Consider the following 20901-nt stretch of genomic DNA (forward strand, 5'->3'; position numbering starts at 1 on the left):
AAAGCCATATTAAACGCAGACTACTTTAGACCCGGAAGTAGGATTCGTCGCGTCATCACTGAACAACCGGATATTCATGCTAGCATTTATGGCGCCTAAAACACATTTATGATACACACATACTACACACTTATAACATCTTACAAAAACAGGCTTAATAATGACAATAACTGAACTAAAATCGCAATCATAAACATCAGGGTGGCTAAATATGAATTATGTGTGTTTTAAGGTGTTGGAAAGAAATGACACCCACCTCTCCCACAGGGGAATTGTAGAAAAAGGGGAGACGCAAAAGGGGTACACTGTATTTATAGTATTGCACCAAAGAAGAAGAAGAAAAGAATGAGGAGGGGCTCTAACTGATAATGAACACAACTACAGGCTTGGAGGTCCTAAAAGTCAGGTATAAAAGGAGCAGTTTGGGGGTTTAGAACACATTTTGTGTAATTATAACAATGTGATTTATGACCCTGTTACAAAAGCACTAATGACTGACCTGCAGCTGAAGCAGCCACACCTCTGTGTGACATCATGAACACCGGAAATTACACCTGTTTTCACCTGCCGCATCTGCAGAATGAGATTTAAATTCTTATGGCTGTTTTTAGCCTTGGTACTCTGAGGGGGCTAAACTCGCGGGAGCTCCTCATGTTTGAGTCTGCAGCAGGTGGGCTTTCTCACCGTCCTCCAATCACAGATCATTTCCACTCCTGAAACTGAAGCAGGCCGAGAAACGTCATCAAAGGTCAGACACCTGGACCTGGTTAGATCTGAGGCTCTGACCCAAACATCCAGACAGCTGATGGTGATGAAGATGTAGGCTTCACATCATCAGTGTGTTAATCCTACCGAGTGCCTCCGCAGAGGCACAGCAACCAGACCGTTTTACTCACTCACCGCTCCGACGAACACCTGCACAAACAAACATCTGCACAAATAAACAAACATCTGCACTCTCAGTGCTGCTGCTCCTGCTCGCAGATGTTCGGAGGAGGAGTGAACATGCTCCCTGTTCTTGCTTCATGAGTAACATCACATTTTTGGCACATTTTTCGTCGCAGTATTGGACGAAAACAAATCAAAGAACATTTAACGCTGTAATTTCAACGTTTTCACGCGTGCGAGGATGTTTAATTGACACTTCTCCTTTAAGAGAGCTTTTCCTTTAACACACCTGACCACACCTGAGCTGGACTTCCGGGTCTTTCACAAAGAGAAGAAACAACAACAAGTCGGCGGAAGAGAGCCGGGACCAGGATTAAAACCAGGATTAAAACCCGGCCCAGGTCTTCAGCGAACAGGTGGTTTTTTCTTAGTGTGAATTTCCGCTCCGTTAGCATGTAGCCTGTTAGCTCGGAGCTCAGTCACAGTTTTTATCATATTTGATCACAAACGTCACGTCGCCATGTTAACTTGAGACTGCCGTCATGCAATGGGCGGGACTACCGCTACCTGCAGCTTGTGTTTTATTTGTCACAATTTCAAGTTCAAAAAACTTCAGAGCATAAAAACAGAAATTTTTTAACACTCCCGCGCGCGCACACGCACGCATATAAACAGACAGTTGCGTCATATACAAAGCTGCGTGTAAGAGTCTGTATTGATTATTGATCATCAGATCAACACGAAACTTTCACACCTTCGTTCGTCCACTCTGAGCTCTGAGGGAGCCTCAGGAATGGAAACGACATTTTTTCGCCTGATCTGTTCCAGAGCAGGTTAGATTAACAGCATCAGTTACCATGGTGATTTACCTCAACAAGTAGTGAATCAGCTTCATAGTTAGGTGAAGTTACCTGGGTTTTAGTGGCGATGTGGGCCCCCCTAAAGATCGGAGGGTTTGAGGGTCATCAGAGAGGATGAGTTTGTCTGGACCGAAGTCCTGCACTTCTAAAATAACAAGCATAAAGCAGAACAACAGGAGACTAAATCTGAGTAAGAACAACACAAAAGCACTCAGAGTTCATCCTGATATCAAAGCCAGAGAATAAGAAGACCCGATCCCCTCTGTGCTTTCATCTGGACCACAGTCATCCACTGTGCAAACTTCAGAAATCAGAGAGGGAACAAGAAACTAGAAAAGAATAGAATGGGCCTTTATTTTTCAGACTCAACGAAACGAGGTTGTTTTCCCACCGCGGAGCACCCGGGTTTACCTCCATTCTTGCCGGTCAGCTCTTTTTTGCTTCCGAGGCCTCATCGGAGGAAGCAAGCAGGCTTTTTTGTGCTGCTTTGCCGGCTTCGCAGAGAACTGGATCTTCAGGGGCTTTACTCTTGGGCTGCTGCCAGTAAAATACGCTTGAGACTTGTTGGAGCTGGTTTAATCCCCACAACCCCCTGTGTTTACCATCCGGGTTGTCACCTGAAAGCATGGAAAGCCACGGCTCATCACAATAGGAACCCTGATTTACTGTGTGGCTTACTGCACTGTGCGGACTCCGCTCCAGGCTATTCTACAACTGTCCCGGTGGGTCTCAACATTAAAATGATGTTAATTAATGCCCGCTCAATTGCCAACAAGTCTTATATTTTAAATGACTTGTTCTGTGCAGAGACGCTTGATTTAATGTTTGTCTATGAGACCTGGCAGCGTGAGAATGAAGTCTCACATCTTTTAGAGCTATGTCCCACAGACTGTTTATTTCTCTGTGCGCCTCGGATATCTCGACGAGGAGGTGGAACAAGCTGTAATTTTTAAAAAGACATTTTCATACCAGTTGATTTCTTCGAGCTGTTACAACTCTTTCGAGATGGTTATGATAAAAATTGGAAGAGATCAGCCCATGTACGGTATCTTAATTTATCGTCCACCTGGGTCTGCTGCGTCTTTTCTGGCAGACTTGAAAGAATTTTTAACTTCCACTATTAAACTGGGCAAGGTCATCATTATTGGAGACTTCAACATTCATGCAGAGGACTCATCAAATAGTACCACTAAGGAGTTCCTGAGCATCATGGACTCTTAATTTTGTTCAGCATGTATCAGGCCCTACTCACACTGCTGGGCACACTCTGGACTTGGTCTTCACTTATGGCGTTTCCCTTGACCACTTGAATTTAAATGACGTTGTCTTTAGCCACCATAAGTCAGTCTCTTTTAATGTGTTCGTCAACTCAGAGTCTCTTCCCCAAGATTTTGTTAGGTGCAGGGCCTTTATTGATGACTCTGTTATTTCTAAATTTTCTTCCCTTTTTGATTTTAAAACTTCTTTTGACGATGTTGAGCTCCTTATTAACTCTTTTAATGAACACTGTCTTGCTATTGTCAATCAGGTTGCTCCTTTCAAAGCTAGGCATTGCTCTGTTAGTTCCCGCACACCCTGGTTAAATAATCAAACTCGTGGTCTTCGATGCTCCTGTCAAAAAGAAGAGCGTCTCTGGAAGTCCACTGGTCTGGTTGTCCGCTGCTCTCGCCGGCTGGAGTGACCATTGAACCCCCCGGCTTGTTATCGAGCGGGTGGGTAACAGACGTCTCTGAAAACGTCAGCACACTTTTGCAAACGTACGATGTCTTGACAAACCAAGAAGATATTTGTAATTTACGCAGCTACTTTCTTGCCTGAAAATATGTTAAGTTTATTTTGTGACCCAGAAAGATTAATAAGACTAATTTTAAAACTTAGTAGCGGCCGCCATTGTTGGCAGCTGAAATTTGGCTGGGCCGCGCTATGAATTCTGGGATATGGTGGGACACGAAGGACACACCCGACCCATCCTTCAAATTTGGGGAAATGAAGGACACATTTGTCGGCCGCATTGGGACAGCCTTCGTCGCCTGGCTGTGACGTAGTCGGCCTTCAAATGCGGCCTCCGGAGGATGCAGCCGACGTTTTGGGACACAGCTTACGTTTGGTTGACTCTGTGGAATCCTTTAACCCTGGAGAACCCATGGGGTCAGAGCCGACCCCATGGGTTCTCCAGGGTTAAAAAGCAGTTAAAAACTTTTTTGTTTAAACAGGCCTTCTGCTAATCAACAATTTTGAATTGTTTTGAATTTGCATTGTTTATATTGTCTATTTTATTACTTAATATTTTCTTTATTTTGACCTTTGTGTACAGTGCTTTGTGACTGCCTGTCTACGAAAAGCACTTAATAAATAAACTTTACTTATTATGGGCGCTCCCCGCCAACCTGCCGGAGTTCAAATGTAAATAGTAAATACACGTTGGGAATAAATGACACACAAAAATAGGAAAGGCACACAGCGGAGAGCAAAGAAAAGAATTGGACTGAATGTGTGAGTGTCCTGAGTGATGGGGGTCACACAGGCCATGGCTCAGATGGGTGGGTGGAGTGTATTTGCTAAATCAATCGTGAAGGTAGCATTTTTTTAATGTTTGTGATTCAGAATTTCATGTTGAGAAGAATTCTACATGCTTTATTGTGATGGCAGTGAAAGTGTCGTCTGTTGGGTTCAAACATTGCATCAGATTTCAAAATGATCTTTCACACAGTCTATATAAATGCAGGAAGCCAGGAGGTGGAGAAGGAGGCCTGCATTATGCCTTAGTGATCAACCACATCACACCTGAAGTACTCCAGTGTTTACTCCAGTGTTTCAGCACACACAGGTCGTGAGCTGTGTGTGGCACAGTTCCTTGTATCACCTGTTTACTGTTCACTTGGATTTACCTGACCCACTCTCTGTTCTCTGGCAGGTGCATTTGCTCACAAAACAGGACGTGCCATGATGGAGGACAGCGGAGGGAGGAAGACCAGAGAGGGCGAGGACGAGGAGACGGTGAGCTCAGTCGTGACCGAGACGAGCACGCTGCCGTGGTCTGCAGACAGACAGACGGGTGGACGGACAGGTAAAGCTGACAGGATGAGCGTGAGGTCAGGTGTGTTTCTTCCCGAGGCGTCGAGCTGCACAGAGAGCGAAAGAGAACTGAAGGCAGAGGTGGAGAGGAGGTGCGGCAGAGCGGGTTTAGACGAAGGAGCGGAGCTACGTGAGGATAAAACTAGGGTACACCTGTTGGAGGAGGAGCCCCGAGAGAACCTCCTGCCAGAGAAAGCTGCTCAGGTGTTCAGGCCTGCAGTGACTGCCCTCCACTCCCCCTCCTCACTCAGAGAGTCTGGGCCGCTCCGGGAAATGGAGTCCGAGAAGAGTCCCTTCCTGGGTCCCCGAGGAGTTCCCGAGAACTACAATCAACATTATTACCTGGACGAGGAACTGCGCTCCAATAAACGTAAGTACTAACTCAGAGACTATGTCAGAAAATCACATCACCTTGCATCAGGAGGAAATGGTCAGGGGGTCGGGCACACCTGAACAGAACCACCTGAACCACCTTAAAATCTGTAGATTCTAGACGACGCTCAACTAAAACGACTGGAATGACTCGGATACTTAAACATATTAGTGAAACCAGTCCTTGACAATCACAAAAATGCAAATGTTGAGGTTTTTTTGGGGTTTTTTAAAAGTAAAGTAAATTTTTATTTATATAGCACCAAGATAAAATCACAAAGTGCTTCACAGAAGCAGAAATGGACATGAAACCTCAAACAAACAAAATCAACCAAAAACAAGTTTAAACAGGTTTTTAACTGCTTTTTAAAAGACATGACTGAGTCCACAGATCTCAAAGTGAAAGAGTCGTTTCAGAGTCTGGGAGCCACTGATACAAACGCTCTGTCACCTTTTGTTTTTAACCTTGTATGCTGGACAACCAGCAAACCTGGTCACAAGACCTCAGGGACCTGCTGGGACGATAAGGAAGAAGAAGATCACAGATGTAAGTTGGAGCTACACGGTGCAGGGCCCTATAAGTCATGATTATGATCTTAAAATGGACCCTGAACTTGACGGGGAGCCAGTGCAGTTGAATCAGCAGGGGCGTGACATGGGAGTATTTGGGATGCTTTGTCAGAAGCCTAGCAGCAGCATTTTGAACACCCTGCAGTCGTTCCAGGGAGGCATTACTTAAGCAAGTAAACAAGGAATTACAATAATCTAAGCGAGATGAAACAAAAGCATGAAGAATCATTTCCAATTCAGAGCGTGACACAATGGGACTCAGCAATATTTCTTAAATGGTAAAAACAGGAGCGAACCAAAGATTTAACGTGTGAGTCCAGCGTCAGAGCTGGGTCAAATTTAACACCAAGGTTACTAATGGAGGGTTTCATATAAGAAGCAAGAGGGCCTAGATTTTTAACCACTGGGGGAACAAATTTCTCAGGAGCAAAAACAATGACTTCAGTTTTACCAGCATTTAGTTAGTTGATAATTAGAAAAAAATTAGTTGATAATTATCAGCCAGCCGATCTCTAATGGAATCTAAGCAGGACTGCAAGATTTGGAGCTTAGAAACATCAGGTGGCCTAAAAGAGATAGCTGAATATCATTAGCATAACAATGATATGAAATATCAGAAAAAGAGCTACAAAGAGCCCCACAGGAGGATCAGAAAAAAAAGTTTTTAAAAATCAGAGGCTGATGAAGAACTCCCCATTAAACAGGAAGTTGGCTAATGCGTGCTCTGGCATTATCTGCCACCATGGAAGCTGTGGAGAATTGCTTATGCCATCACTCATTTAACCAATCACGTCAGGTTATACACTGCATACACTATTATATATTGTACATATATTTATTAGTTTCAGATGTAGCCATTCTTGTATTTGCTGGTTTGTGTTGTTGTGTTTGCACATTTCTGTTGCTTGTGGGCTCGCACACAAGAATTTCACTCGCATGTGCTGTGCCAGTGTGCCTGCACATGCGATGTGACAATAAAAGTGATTTGATTTGATTTGATTTGATTTGAGGTTTTGGGGCCTTTGGACAGGACAGCCATGCTAGTGCGTCCAAATCATATGACCATTTAAGATGACGTACCAGCAAGATGCAGTCTCACTGAGTCTCCGTTTGTGTTGACAGACCAAGTAAAGCTAGAGTTATGATAAATCATTCTCATTGTGCTTTTTCCTGAATACTGTCGTCAGATGTAGCGTACAGAGCAGTGGTAAAACTGGATGTTCTAAGGAATGCACTTTCAAGCAAAAACGAACAAACACCCTTTCCTATTGGTGGAAAAATGCACCACATCAACCAATCAAGAAATGATATGGCAACACGTGCCATTTGTTTGCTTACAAAGAGGGGGAAAGTGGGAATGATTTTGATGTTTAGCATGTTTGAAGTGTGTCTACGGTGTTTGGCTTTTGTTCTTTTTTTGCGTGTCACAGCAGCGAGGTGACGGCTGAATGTCACTGACTGAAATCTCCATGTGGAAAACAGAAGTGATACACCTGAGGTTTTAGGCCTGTGATGAGCTCCTCTGCCTTTTGCTGGACAGAACTAGTTTTTGGAACAACACAAATAATTTGTGTGACACCTGATTGCTTTGTGCAAAAAAACGGCAGAGACTGTTAACAGTTGCACAGAACTTTTATTTTTTCATCACAAGTTCTGAAAATGATTTGTTGAACATGTTTTCTGCTTTGATTTTCTTTTAAGGTTAGTTGTGTCACTACAGTATGTCAAAATGAAAACATGACTGTAAATTCAGACACGTGAAGTTGTGCACAAAAGACTGATGCCAAACATGGTGAGGGAGTCGAAAACAGCAGGTTCTACCCTGGACTCCAGGGGGTTTAATTACCTGCCCCTGTTTATACACCTGTGCACCTCTGACTGCTGACTCTGCCTCCATTAACTCATTTTTCTCATCTGTGTCAGGAGGGCAGTGCTGTCTCAGTACGGATGTCCTGAAGATGGGCGTGTCTCTGATGGCCTCGGCGTTCTTTTTCCCTTTACTCGTCTGGGGTGGTTTTGTGTTTCTGCCATTTGACGCCCCGCTGCTGGATGGTGCCCCCCTCCGGCTCGTCTACACGCTGCGCTGCTCTGTGTTCGCTGCCACCCCCATCGTCCTTGGTGAGTCACATACCACCGAAAAAGAGATGCAGAATCTCACCTGTCTCACCTGTGTGCGTCTCACCTGTTCTTTAGGTTGGCTTGTTCTGGGCATCTCACGGCTAAGGTCAGGTGTGCTTCGTCCTCTGTTTGATGATGAGATAAAGGAGGCGGAGCTACAGGAAGTCACTGTCCACCAGCGCTTCATCTCTGACTCTGCCTCGCTGTTCCTGATTTACTTCCTGCAGCTGGTCGTTATGGCGATGTACCTTAGCCAGGAGCAGCTGAAGCTTGTGCCACTCCTGACCATCCTCTTTGCTTTTGGAAGGTGAGGATCCATCCACAATGTGATCAGTCGATAACGACATCGATTGATGAATCTAATGGCGCTTCCGTGTCTACACAGGTTGGCGTACTGGGTCGCCGCGGCATTTGGCAGCAGCATTCGTGGATTTGGTTTTGGCATCTCCTTCCTGCCAAGTATCATCATGATGGGAGCAAACTTCTACTTCATCTTCACGATGGATGCGGCGAGTTCCATTTTCAGTGTTCCCCATGACGAGGCACCGCCTCAACCAGCAGGCCGACAACGGTTTTGGGGATAAGACACAAGCAGTGATTGATGATTGTCATTATCGATTGAAAAGTAAAATCTGTCTTTATTTTGAGGTTTAAATGCTTTAAAATGACCAGGCGTAGCCCTGCCCAGCTGGTGTGCGCGGCTCTTGTTTTTTCCTTTATTAAACTGCTTCCTGTTCTCTGCAGCTTCCTGTTGATCTTTTTTTTCTGTTTTATTTTCTACAATTGTTTTTATGATCAATAAATTAAAGAAAAGAGACTAATTTACAAATTTTCACAATAAAAGTTGGAAACTATCACATCGTTTCCTGTCTGCAGTGTTTCAGAATAATGTTGGTACAACAAACCTTTTTTTTTTTTTTCAAAGGACATGACAAAATATGTGATTTAGGGAATAAAATAAACTGATTATTATTTATGTTACAATTAGATATTTAGATTTTAATTTATATTTATTTACAAAGTTTTTTTTTTTTTGCACACTGCAGCCTGTCAGTGTTGATGATTAATCATCTGCTGCTGTGAAGCTGATTTTTCTAGTTAAACTGGTCAAACTGTCATATGAAATCTGAGCACAGGAAGTACTCACACCCTGACTTCACAATAAAAGGATAATGTTTTTTATTTTGGATAAATAAGAATCTTAAATTTATCGTGAAGTATCAAGAGTCGATAATTTTTGTCCCTCTTTATCAGTATTTATAATTTGATAAGCAGAAATGACACAGGAGGATAAAGGGTTGAAATGCTTGTTGCTCTGAGGCATCGGAAACAGTATGCGTCATTATATATAAACACAGTTTCCGGTGACACAAACTAATGAGATCAATCGCAGTGATCAATAATCACGAGATCATTTACGGTTGACAGGAAGCAATTTTCTGTCTTCGCCATTCTGTCTACAGGGAAGCTTTTATTTTGAAGGCTCAGGTGTGTGAGGCTTTTGCAGGTAGACTGCCTTTTTTTTTTTTTTTTATTGTCACGGACTGAAGGAACTTCCGAGAGCAGCACTGCCATTTGTTCCTGCAAGATCGGCTCATTTACACCACATCCTGCCACTAAAAACGCCAAACAGAGAAGTTTTCTTCATGGAGTCCGTACCTGTGAGGAGGCGGTCCTGCCTGCTGCGCTTCAGAGAGCGCTGTCCGTTCAGGAAGCTCTGCAGACGCACGTACGGTCAGTAATCTCTGTTTAAATAAAGCTCAGTGAAACTGCTTTTGTAATCAGCTTTCAATAAACTTTAACAATAGGTGTGTTTTAACGTCATTAACGTGTTTAACCCTGATGAGGTCATCAGAGGCTGCAGGGCTACTCTGGGGGAGAGGCAGGGATCACCTGGACAGGTGAGAAGTGTATACTTCACCTGAGTAGAAACGCCATAACAGGTCTAAATTAAAGCTGCTGACCTTCAAAACAGATTCGAACTTGATCAAAATAACTGTGTACACCTGCGTGACAACCACTGTCTTAGCTTTCAGTTCTGGTTTTAACTCCAGTTCTTCTTCTGGTCTATTTTACAGTTGTGGTTCGGTTACAGTCCACTGTCAGAGGCCATCATTTGTAACCTTCACTAAAGCAGTTTCTGTGCTGTGATGAGCTCTGAAACCTGACTGAAACTCTTCAAATAAGCCTCTGCAGATGATCTGTTAGCTGTTTGACAACTACTGGCAATGGCAATGTAGCTTGCCATTGCCAGTGTGTGAATGGGTGAATGACTGAATGTAGTGTAAAGCGCTTTGGGGTCCTTAGGGACTGAGTAAAGTGCTATACAAATGCGGGCCATTTACCTTTTTACTCTTTCAAGAAAGTTTGATATGAAAGGAAGGTTGGAGATTGGCCTATAATTAGCTAAGACTGCTGGGTCTAGAGATGCTTTTTAAGTAAAGGTTTAACTACAGCCAGCTTGAAGGCCTGTGGTACATAGCTGATTATTAGAGATAGGTTGATCATATTTAAGATTGAAGCATTAATTAATGACAGGACTTCTTTGAGCAGTCTAAAAAGAGTTGTTACAAAGGGCATAAAGCACCTCGAGGTGACTCTTGTTGCGATTTGGCTGAATTGAACTGATTCCATTTCTATTTCCAGTCGTGATTTTGGTCAGAACAGAGAAAGAAATCAGTCTGTCCCAGAGGTTGCTGACTCTTTATCGCCTCCTGTTTCCTGTGGAACAGACATATCAGCAGCAGATTCGTCTCCTATTGATCTACCTTGGAATGATGTCAGATTTTCCTCCACCAAGCAGCCAATGCTTCAGATGTTCCCACATTTGGCCAGGTGTCAGAGTTTCTCTCCTCCTGACCAATCAGACGCAGACACTCACATGGAGGAAGATTTGTGTGCCGCAGAGAACCATCAGAACCACCAGAGTCACCAGAACCAGCAGCAGGACGCAGAGGGCAAAGCAGACAACCATATGGGTGAGGACTGCCTGTGCTTTTAGTTTGAGCCTGCAGAAGCTGAACTGAGGAGTTCAAAACCAGATTTTTAGACCTTTGAAAGGAATCGGTTAGTTTCTGTCTTTTTCTCTTTATTATTTATATTTATGATTTCCTTGGAGACACATGCTAAGCTAAAGGAGCCCAGTTAGCTCATTTAGTGGATTAATTTTTTTCCAGTGATGCATGAATTTTACCCAGACCTCACTGATGTTAACATCACAAATGGACCATAATGTACACTGACTGAGTGGGAAGCCGTGACCGCAGAGGTAACTGCTTCACCCAGGAGCTCAAAGGCTTGCCACTAGTTGAAATCTCTCTGATTTTTGTTTTGTTGCTTCTTCCTGTTTCAGAGCTCGATGATGACGTAGACCCAGAAACCGGAGAGAGAGCACAGGGTTGACCCCACCCCCTTTCTGTCAGGAACTGCTGCACCGCCCACATCACCTACACCTGGGGGAAGAAAGAAGCCTGTTGCACGATCATGACCTAAAACACTGTCAGAATTCTAAAAATGTTTAAAGAGAATCACGTTTAAAAATGAATTTAGACCAGTAACAGATATATTAGATGACAATAACAGGTAAAGTAACATTTCTATGAAGAAATATGTGAACTTCTTATGATGATTAATAAAGGTAAAATCAGAGTCAGGTGTTTTCAGTTGAGCTGTTTATATTCAATTCAATTCAGTTTTATTTATATAGCGCCAAATCACAACAGCAATAGCCTCAAGGCGCTTTAAGGTGCTTTATATTGTACAGTATTTAAAGAACTATCTATCTGAGTCTGATTTCCACAACATGTTGTGACTCATGACCAGATGAGAAGTGAGGATTTCAGAAAGAGACTTGTTGGTGGTCATTGGGCTGTAAGGGTTCCCAGAAGCTTCCCTACTTTTATATTTTTCATTTGTTGCATCAATCAGCATGCACTTTGTCACTCAGAGAGTAAAAGTCCTGAATTAGCAGCTAAGAACCAAAAACAGGTTCCAAGAACTTTGGCAGTTTGTACTTCCTGCAGCATGGAGTGACCACAACTACGAAAATGTTCCCGCAGTCCAAAAGCATCTATGGTGGGGTCATGGTTTGGGACTGCTTCAGTGCATACAGACCAGAACAGCTCACCATCACTGATGGAATGATGGATTTGGACTGAGAAGCAGGACATCTGCCTGTGGATTGAATCGTGCAGCAGAGACAACAACCCTCAGCTCACAAGGAGAACATTAAAGAAACGTTCACGTGAGGAGATGTGAAGCTCAGAGTCCTTGGGGCTATTGGCCATAGCAGAACCTGGAAGCAAAGGTTCAAATACTTGATGTGATACTGGACCAGTCGCCTCAAGATGCTTTGTATTGTAAGTTAGACCATACAATAATTTAACATTGATAACCCCAACAATCATATGACCCCCTATGAGCAAACACTTTGACGACAGTGGGAAAGAAAAACTCCCTTTTAACAGGAAGAAACCTCCGGCAGAACCAGGATCAGGGAGGGGCGGGCCATTGATTGGTTGGGGTGCGAGAAGGAAGACAGGATAAAGACATGCTGTGGAAGAGAGACAGAGGTTAATAACAGATATGATTCAATGCAGAGAGGTCTGTTAACACATAGTGAGTGAGAAAGGTGACTGGAAAGGAAAAACTCAATGCATCATGGGAATCCCCGGCAGCCTACGTCTATTGCAGCATAACTAAGGGAGGATTCAGGGCCACCTGGTCCAGCCCTAACTATATGCTTTAGCAAAAAGGAAAGTTTGAAGCCTAATCTTGAAAGTAGAGATAGTGTCTGTCTCCTGAATCCAAACTGGAAGCTGGTTCCACAGAAGAGGGCCTGAAAACTGAAGGCTCTGCCTCCCATTCTACTTTTAAATACTCTAGGAACAACAAGTAGGCCTGCAGAGCGAGAGCGAAGTGCTCTAATGGGGTGATATGGTACTTTACGGTCATTAGGGAGCATTCACCCCATGATCGTTGAGGGTTGAGGGTTCAAATCCACCGAAGGCTACCTGCGGTATCCCTGAGCAAGGTACCGTTCCTACACATTGCTTCCTGGGTGCTGGATTGGCTTCACACTGCTTCACTGAGTGAATCGGTTAAATGCAGAGAGTAATTTCCCTACAGGGAAAATCCAGTTTTGAGATCCTTCCCAGACACCTTAACGCCCACTCACATCTAGGTTTCACAATGAGGTCACCCGAAACCCTGGCTGATTGTGACCCACACCCGTTTTCACACCTTGGGTTGTGTGATTAGGTAGAGGTTTATTAGGGGGTCCATTGTCCCTCTTGGAAGATTACTCCCACAGGGCTTAAATCTGGGACTCTCCACTACTTGACCCTTAGAACTGAAAAAGCTTGTTGGATGAGAGGTGAAACGTCTTAAAGCAACTTAAAGAAGTCCAGACGCTTTTCTTTCCAAGCTCCTTAGACTACGATAACCTGGATGACTGAGAACCTTCACAGACATACAGGGGAAAGTATACAAAAAAAAAAGATAAGATGGGGCCTGATTGAATCAGTTATGATTAGTATCATCAGTAAATAAAGTAGCAGGTCTGACTGGATTCTCTTTAAATGCTTTTAGGGCTTGTTTAGGTTTAGGAAGGTTTAGGTCGTACTACAGAAAGGGAGGAAAATGTTAAAGGCTTTAATCTTTTTACTGCAACAGAAACACCTCCATTAATTGTTTGTCTGTTTTACAAAGAACCTGAAACCTGAATCAGGTTTTGTTTTGTGTACAAGAAGTGTCACTCATCTGCTGCAGGTAAAGCCGCACTCAGACATCAGTATAAAAGGTTCTGCTGTCCCTGTGACAGAGTATTGGCACCAGGGCATGGCATTCAAAAGGAAAGCTTTTGTGTAAGAAGCACATGAATGCAGTCCAGGCAAGAAACTTGCAACATGTCAGAGGACGATGTGACCTTTGACCTGCTGACAATAAATCTTTTCCCACAAAGTTCTGACTTTCCCATAAAAAAATTCCCGTAAGAAGTTCTGACTTTCCCATCCCATAACATCTTTCCTCAGAATGTGACCGAGCTTTTGATTTTTCTAAGATTATTTAACTTCGTTTGAAAACATGAAGTTCCCGGTGGCTGATTTCTGGTCAATAAAATGATCGATTTATCTGATTTTAACATTTTGTGAGGTGATAAAATAAAAAGGTGATTTCTGTGGTGCAGATTTAATAATTTCCTTAGGGATCAGTATACTTTTTTAGTATGCTGATCCCTAAGGAAATCTTACTTTTTTAGTATGCTGATTCTGCTTGATGAATCCCAACTCGTTTAAACTTTTGTCCTTAGGTCTGATTCTAATGTACGGTCATCTTATTGATTACTGAACTATTGATGACAATGTGATGGCTCTATAAAACTGAATGTTTGGCGTTGTTCCTCTGCTTTTGTGTGAACAATAAAGCTATTCAATACCGGGTATTTTGTGTTGTATCCCATCCATCCATTTTCTTCCACTTTTCCAGATCGCAGGTCGTTGGTCGGGCAAACAGCCTAAGGAGATAAATCAAGGGTTAGGGTTAAGCTCCTTTTTGCTCGACATCACCAACAAAGCCAGATTAGGCAGCAAAGTAACCAGACTAATATTAACATTAGTGTAACTGGTCCAGATGTTTGAGTGTAAAAGTGATATGCACTGGAGTTTCGTATCCTCCACGCAGCATTCCCAGCCTGTGTCCATATTTCAGATTGTTCTGTTTGTGGATAAGTTGGTATCATTAATTATTGATTAAGTCTTAATCTCTCTGTAACGTTAACGTCAATCTTTGATCGGTGTGCATCACAAAGTACAGCTTTAAAAGCCATCTGGTCCTTCAAGTTATTGTGTCCCCACAAACATTTTTTTTCTGTTTCTGTTGTTTTGTAGCATGTTTATATCAGCTGGTGTTTTCTTAGATCACACCTACAGGTGTTAATGTTTACATGTTCACTTATCCTTATTAGGATAATCAGGAGAAGAGAATGAACGTGGACTCTGCTGTTCTAAGTTGAACAGCAGAGTGCAGCTCACACCTGTACTTCCTGATGAAAGGCTCAGCGGCTTTATTCAGAGGAGTTTGGGATCAATCATACATGAACTCCGGTGTAACATCTTCCACTTAGTTTGGCACTTTTGCAGTAAAATATTTTCTACAATAATCCGTTTGATGTGTCAGCAACACCAGAGAACATGAAATCATGGAAAACTTCTTTATTGACTTAAAAAACAAAAAGACAACATAATATTAAATCTTCTGAACGTTAATATTTACAGATTTTTTATGGACAGTAAACACATCAGTGTTTGCTTTCTTTTATTTTTAATAAAAGACGCGTTGCTTTTTCATTGGATAAGATCTTCTGACTGGTTAATATCAGTCTTCCGTTTCATTGGCTGCTTCTGTCTCAATGGGCGGGGCTTCATCCTCTGAGCTGGTCTGACGTGCTGCTGTCCGAAACAAATGCATCAAATCCCGAAACCTGCGGGACACCTGAAGACACGACAAGAAGTTAATAAAGTGAGCAGTTGACAAACCGACCAATCATGCTGGAAGAACACTGAACAGCCAATCACCTCGCTGGGAGTCTTGTTGCCGAGCAGGCTGGAAATGGCCTGAAATGTGTTCTGATTGGCTCCTTCTTGCTGACATGTCTTCAAGATGACCCGGTCTGCTTCTCTGAAAAATAAACAAACAGTCAGGCCTTCCATAGGTGCCTCCTAACTCCTTTTCCTAATCACCTTTCCTTCGTCGAGGTGAAAGAAAGTACCTTGTCCACAGGATCACTTTCTCCCCGCTCGCAGTCAGAGAAATGTTTTTGGCACAGACAGGGAGGTCAGGAGGAAGAGGAGCTAACCGAGGAGGAGTGCAGAAGGCTGCAGACGTGGAGGAAGCTGTAGTGGAGGGCGGAGCTACAGAGGAGGAAGTAGAGATCGTGGAGGTGCAGGTAGAGGTGATGGAGAGGGTCACAGGTGGCGGTTGCAGTGTCTCCTCTCTCCTGCTCCTCTTTGCTGCTGGGCTCTGTTCCTTTTTCCTCTCCTCCTCTTCTTCCTCACCCTCCTCTTCCTCCTCTTTTGTATCAGCCAGTGGAAACGAGCCTTCCCATGATGCATCACACCGATCTGTCAACACAAACAATAAAGTTATTTAAAGCAAACACGCACCTGTCTGCTAAAGGACCAACAGAGGATCGTGTGACATACCTGGCAGGGGACTGTCGTCGCCCCCCTTCAGGTCCAGGTCTTTGTTAGCTGGTTCATCATGGGTAGCACTTATCTGAGAGTAGAGTGGGTCCAGACTCTTCATGGCCCTGGACACGCCCCCTGAGGTCTAGAGGAGAGATGAACAGGTAATTCAGGTGTAATTCTTTCTAAGCATTTCACCCTTGGTGAAACATACAGACATACCTTATTGCCATGGCAGCGGGTGCATCCTTTCCTCTTGTGTTTCTGGATCTTTGAATCACGACAAGGGCAGACCCAGTCTTTATCGGACCAATCACAGCCCTGCAAAGAATAGTGTAAATCTGTCCAATCACAGGGTTGAAAACAGTAACAATGTAAATCTGACCAATCACAGGGCTGAAAACACAGCTGCTCATTGTGACAGGACGTCAGCAGAAATAAGCAAACAATCCTGGATCCCGACTTTCAAAAGATCTGGAGTCATAACGGATCCAGATTTCCAAAAAAACAGACGTGGAATCTGACTTTGGAACGCTCTGGATTGTTTTTTTCTACAAACGACCTGGAGTACAGCTCTCCCCTAAAAGATTGATAAAAAGGAGCAGAGACAGGAAATAATCTGACCCCCTTCAGACCTTGTAGTTTCTGTGAGAGTCCATCTTCCTTCTCTGACGCCGGTTTGTCATTGGTTGGATCTTATGTCCCTCCTCTTCCTCTTCTAGTTCTGGCAACGTCACCTCCTCAAACCCGCCACTGGCCCCGCCTCCTGAATTTTGGCTGACGCCCTCTCCACCTTCCAACCCGCCGCCTCCATCTTCTGGCCAATGGGTTTCTTCAAACTGTCCAGGATGCGCTGGAGGTGGGCGGAGCTCGTCAAAAAACACCCAGAATTCAGCTTGTAAATGGGTGTGGCCTTTGAGCAGCATAGACATCTGAGCTTTGAGCTGAAAACATGAAACAGCTGAGATTAGCACAGGTTAGTTCCACCTGTCTGGTTAATCTGGTTCAAAGACCTCGTACCTCGTGGACGCTGGTGGGACTGAGGTCCTGGCCTATCTGCAGAGCTTTGATGATCTTCTGGTAATGCGACGGATTGTCTCCAAAGCTGATCTCCAGCTGTCGAAGGAAACGGCGGCTCCGCTCAAACGCCTGCTGCTCGTCGAACTGCAGAAGCATGAAGAGTGAAAACACCGTTAAATTCTTGTGACCTGCGAATGGACGGAGGCATGACGTGAACTCGTTGTTACTGAGCTAAAAAGCTGCAGTGATACGGATACTTGCACGGAGCACATGAAATGAGGCACGGGGACGTTTGTTTATTCAAACTGCGCCGCTCGAGTTCTGCAGCACACCGCTGACATGCAGTTTTTTTACTTGCTGTTTAAGAATCCATAGTGCTTTGTTCTGATGCTGGAACGCCATCTGTAACTGCACGATGGCAGACTGAGTGCGTGCACTCATGCCCCAGCTCGCCCGAACAGATGGGCGCAGTCCAAACATGCTCGAGCATGGCGGCCTGTACAGAGGAAGCAGTTGCGTCAGCCTCTACAGACATTCACTGTCCTGCTGGCAGCTACGGCAACTCTTAAGGTGGAATCCTGCTGATCCGTCTGCCACTGACTGATGTTCCCCTGGTCCCAGCTCCTATATTTGTTCCACTTTTAACAGTAATACACAAAACTCTGGACTAGGACCTTTCTCTCCCACAGTCAACACAATACCCGTCATAATCACAAACAGAGAGCAACAGAATTATCTAAAATATAACAGGACACTGGTGTAAACTCTCGACCATCTCACACTTCTGTTTAATTTTTCCTGTTTTCTGTCTGACGTTTATTCAGCTGTGTGAAAAAAACCCGGGGGATTAATAAAGTTTTATTTTATCTAATCTAATAACTTTAATCTCAGCCAAACCGATTTACTCACGAACAAATAAATGGTAAATGGCCTGTATTTGTATAGCGCTTTACTAGTCCCTAAGGACCCCAAAGCGCTTTACACATTCAGTCATCCACCCATTCACACACACATTCACACACTGGTGATGGCAAGCTACATTGTAGCCACAGCCACCCTGGGGCGCACTGACAGAGGCGAGGCTGCCGGACACTGGCGCCACCGGGCCCTCTGACCACCACCAGTAGGCAACGGGTGAAGTGTCTTGCCCAAGGACACAACGACCGAGACTGTCCAAGCCAGGGCTCGAACCGGCAACCTTCCGATTACAAGACGAACTCCAACTCTTGAGCCACGAATCGCCCCGGAGAGAGCAGCTGCTGCCAGATGTTCTAAACATCAGACTCCAGCTGCTTCTCTCTGTGGTTTCATGAAGCTCCAGATGTTTCCATGGGTGATGCGATTGTGGTGATATTTTAAATTTTTTTTAAAAACTGTGTTTTTTAACATGTGTTTGTATGTTTCTAAGCTGAGCATCATGCACTGGGATGCAACTATCAGTACCGTAAAGCCTGTGGCACGTTGAACTTAGGGCCAGTCTGTGACGGGGGCTCCTCTTCCTCATGCTCCTCCTCCTCAGCCACCACCTCTTCTTCTTCCTGGAGCTGCAGAGGAGAGGAAAACAAGAAAAAGTTTGAAGCTTCGCCCACATACTGACGTTAAAGACTAATCCTGTGAGTGTAAAGTGGCATCGAGTCAAATTTGCGGAAACAAAATAAGAACTCACAGTTTCAAAGAGTTCTTCTAGCAGCTCATTTACTTCCTTCTCTGAAAAACAAGACGCAGAATTCACAGTGAGGATTCTGACACTCTCAAAGCTCCGCCTCCTCCTAACTGCACATCACTTACTGGTGATCTGCACAGCCCGGTCCGTCCTGTAGTCCTCCAGGTCGGGTTCATCCAGGTCCTCTGGGAAGTTGTACTCGGGGTCGTCGTCATCTTCGGCCTCTTCTGAAAACAAACATCAGCTGTTTGCCGTTAGACAAAACCATAACCTTCCTTTTCAACTCAAAAACATTTTTCTGAGCTTGTTTTCCATTTACGACATATCAATAAAGTTTGTCCAATCCTGGATGTTCACCACCAGCATGCTTCAGCAGCTTGACTTTTAAAAATTAAAACAAAACAAAACAAAACAGGTTCACAATTGGTAAATGGACTGATTCTTATATACCGTATTTTCACGACCATAAGGCGCACTTAAAAGTCTTAGATTTTCTTCAAAAAGTGCGGCGCGCCCTATAGCGCGGTGCGCCCTATGTGTTGTAAGGAGGACGTAGTAGAGAACACCATGAGAACGTTAAAGGGTGAAGTGTGGGCGTTGATCGTATATACCGGGACAATCGCACATACCTGTATAAAAGAACAGGTATGTGCATTATGCAGGACATCGTTGTTTTAACAACCCTGAAAATGGCAAAGAGACACGCTTACGAAGCACAGTTTAAACTGAAGGCCATCAGCTACGCGGAGGAACATGGAAATCGAGCAGCGGCGAGAGAATTTAAGATTAACGAATCGATGGTTCGCAAATGGAGGAAGCTAGAAAACAAGCTCCGGCAGGTCAAGAAAACGCAGCTGAGTTTCCGCGGACATAAGGCGAGGTGGCCCGAGTTGGAGGAAAGACTCGAGCGGTGGATCATCGAGCAAAGAACGAGCGGGAGAAGCGTTTCGACGGTCACCATTCGGCTAAAAGCAGTTTCACTTTCACTTTTTATGAAACGGTGCCATTTTTCCATCCGGACCAGGACTACGGTAGCGCAGCAACTTCCAGCGGATTATAAGGAAAAGCTGGCCATCTTCCGCTCCTACTGCAGCAAACACATCGGCGACAAAAACATCCAGCCCAGCCACATCACAAACATGGACGAGGTCCGCTCACTTTTGACATCCCGGTGAGTCACACTGTGGAGAAGAAGGGGACCAGCACGGTAGCGATACGCACAACGGGGTATGAAAAGTCTTCTTTTACTGTTGTGCTTGGCTGCCATGCTAATGGACAGAAACTGCCGCCTATGGTGATTTTTAAGCGAAAGACTTTGCCTAAAGAGAAGTTTCCAGCAGGAATCATCATTAAGGCAAATGAAAAGGGCTGGATGGATGAGGAAATGATGAAAGAGTGGCTGAGGGAGGTGTATGTAAGGAGACCAGGTGGTTTTTTCCACGCATCACCATCGCTCTTAATCTGTGACTCTATGCGTGCCCATCTCACAGCCGATGTGAAAAAACTAGTGAAACAAATGAACTGTGAGCTTGCTGTCATTCCGGGAGGCCTGACAAAGGAACTCCAACCGCTGGACATCGGTGTGAACCGCCCGTTCAAAGTAAGGCTGCGAGCGGCCTGGGAGCGATGGATGACCGATGGAGACCACAGTTTCACTAAGAGTGGAAGGCAGCGCCGGGCGAGTTACGCCACAATTTGCCAATGGATTGTAGATGCTTGGGCTAACATGTCTGCTGGCACTGTTGTTCGAGCTTTCGCAAAAGCCGGCATCGTTTCCGAGGAGCCGCACGGCACGGAAAGTGACTCTGACGGTGAAGACAGTGAACCTGGCATGTTTGATGGAGATTTAGCGCAGCTGTTCAATTCAGACACAGAGGATGAGGACTTCGATGGGTTTGATTGATGATAAAAATGTGAGTACCAAACTTTGTTTTGCTCCTGCTTTATTTTTAAATATGCACACTTGTATGCTTGTGTGTTGTTGATGATGACGATTACCGGCAATAAAAATGTGAGTAAGGTACCGAACTTCAGTTTGCTCCCCTTTATGTCCTTCTAAATACAATCGCATACGGTACTTGTATGCGCCCTATGGTCCAGTGCGCCTTATGTGTGTGTTAAATACAGTAAGGGCACACATAACTGAGACTGC

General features: G+C 44.3%; 3 protein-coding genes across 7 annotated transcripts in view; 1 reads left to right on the forward strand and 2 right to left on the reverse strand.

Annotated features, from left to right (window-relative positions):
- Positions 1-1093: 1093 nt before the first annotated feature.
- On the forward strand, positions 1094-11532 carry tmem79b (transmembrane protein 79b). 5 transcript variants are annotated; one of them, XM_042225966.1, is made up of 8 exons: positions 1094-1304; positions 4474-4575; positions 4663-5193; positions 7689-7883; positions 7959-8190; positions 8269-9617; positions 10616-10861; positions 11236-11532. In XM_042225966.1, the coding sequence occupies exons 3-6, from the start codon at positions 4692-4694 to the stop codon at positions 8465-8467; spliced, it is 1128 nt and encodes a 375-aa protein (XP_042081900.1). In that variant the 5' UTR covers positions 1094-1304; positions 4474-4575; positions 4663-4691; the 3' UTR covers positions 8468-9617; positions 10616-10861; positions 11236-11532. The 5 variants fall into 5 exon arrangements, with proteins under 5 accessions (XP_042081900.1, XP_042081901.1, XP_005935921.1 ...); XM_042225967.1 differs by lacking the exon at positions 4474-4575 and adding an exon at positions 9739-9784 and having other exon boundaries at positions 1100-1304; XM_005935859.3 differs by lacking the exon at positions 4474-4575 and having other exon boundaries at positions 1100-1304.
- A 3547-nt stretch (positions 11533-15079) lies between these two features.
- On the reverse strand, positions 15080-17230 carry LOC102301066 (GON-4-like protein; the record flags this gene model as incomplete). Its single annotated transcript, XM_005935857.3, is given in 7 exon segments — positions 15080-15374; positions 15458-15560; positions 15652-16003; positions 16085-16211; positions 16289-16387; positions 16702-17010; positions 17087-17230. Coding segments are annotated over 7 exon segments (1251 nt in total), but the record flags the coding sequence as incomplete, so codon positions are not given.
- A 1020-nt stretch (positions 17231-18250) lies between these two features.
- The window catches only part of LOC102300741 (GON-4-like protein), a 37291-nt gene continuing 34640 nt past the window's right edge, over positions 18251-20901 (reverse strand). The window contains exons 11-13 of the mRNA XM_042225960.1: positions 18875-18976; positions 18753-18793; positions 18251-18630 (exon numbers count right to left, since the gene is read on the reverse strand). Of these exons, the coding sequence (XP_042081894.1) occupies positions 18523-18630; positions 18753-18793; positions 18875-18976 (251 nt within the window). The 3' untranslated portion in view covers positions 18251-18522. The remainder of the gene's footprint in view (positions 18631-18752; positions 18794-18874; positions 18977-20901) is intronic.

The sequence above is a fragment of the Haplochromis burtoni genome, unplaced genomic scaffold (assembly GCF_018398535.1).
Source record: "Haplochromis burtoni strain Fernald_Lab_line unplaced genomic scaffold, NCSU_Asbu1 Contig_190, whole genome shotgun sequence".
Lineage (NCBI taxonomy): Eukaryota > Metazoa > Chordata > Actinopteri > Cichliformes > Cichlidae > Haplochromis > Haplochromis burtoni.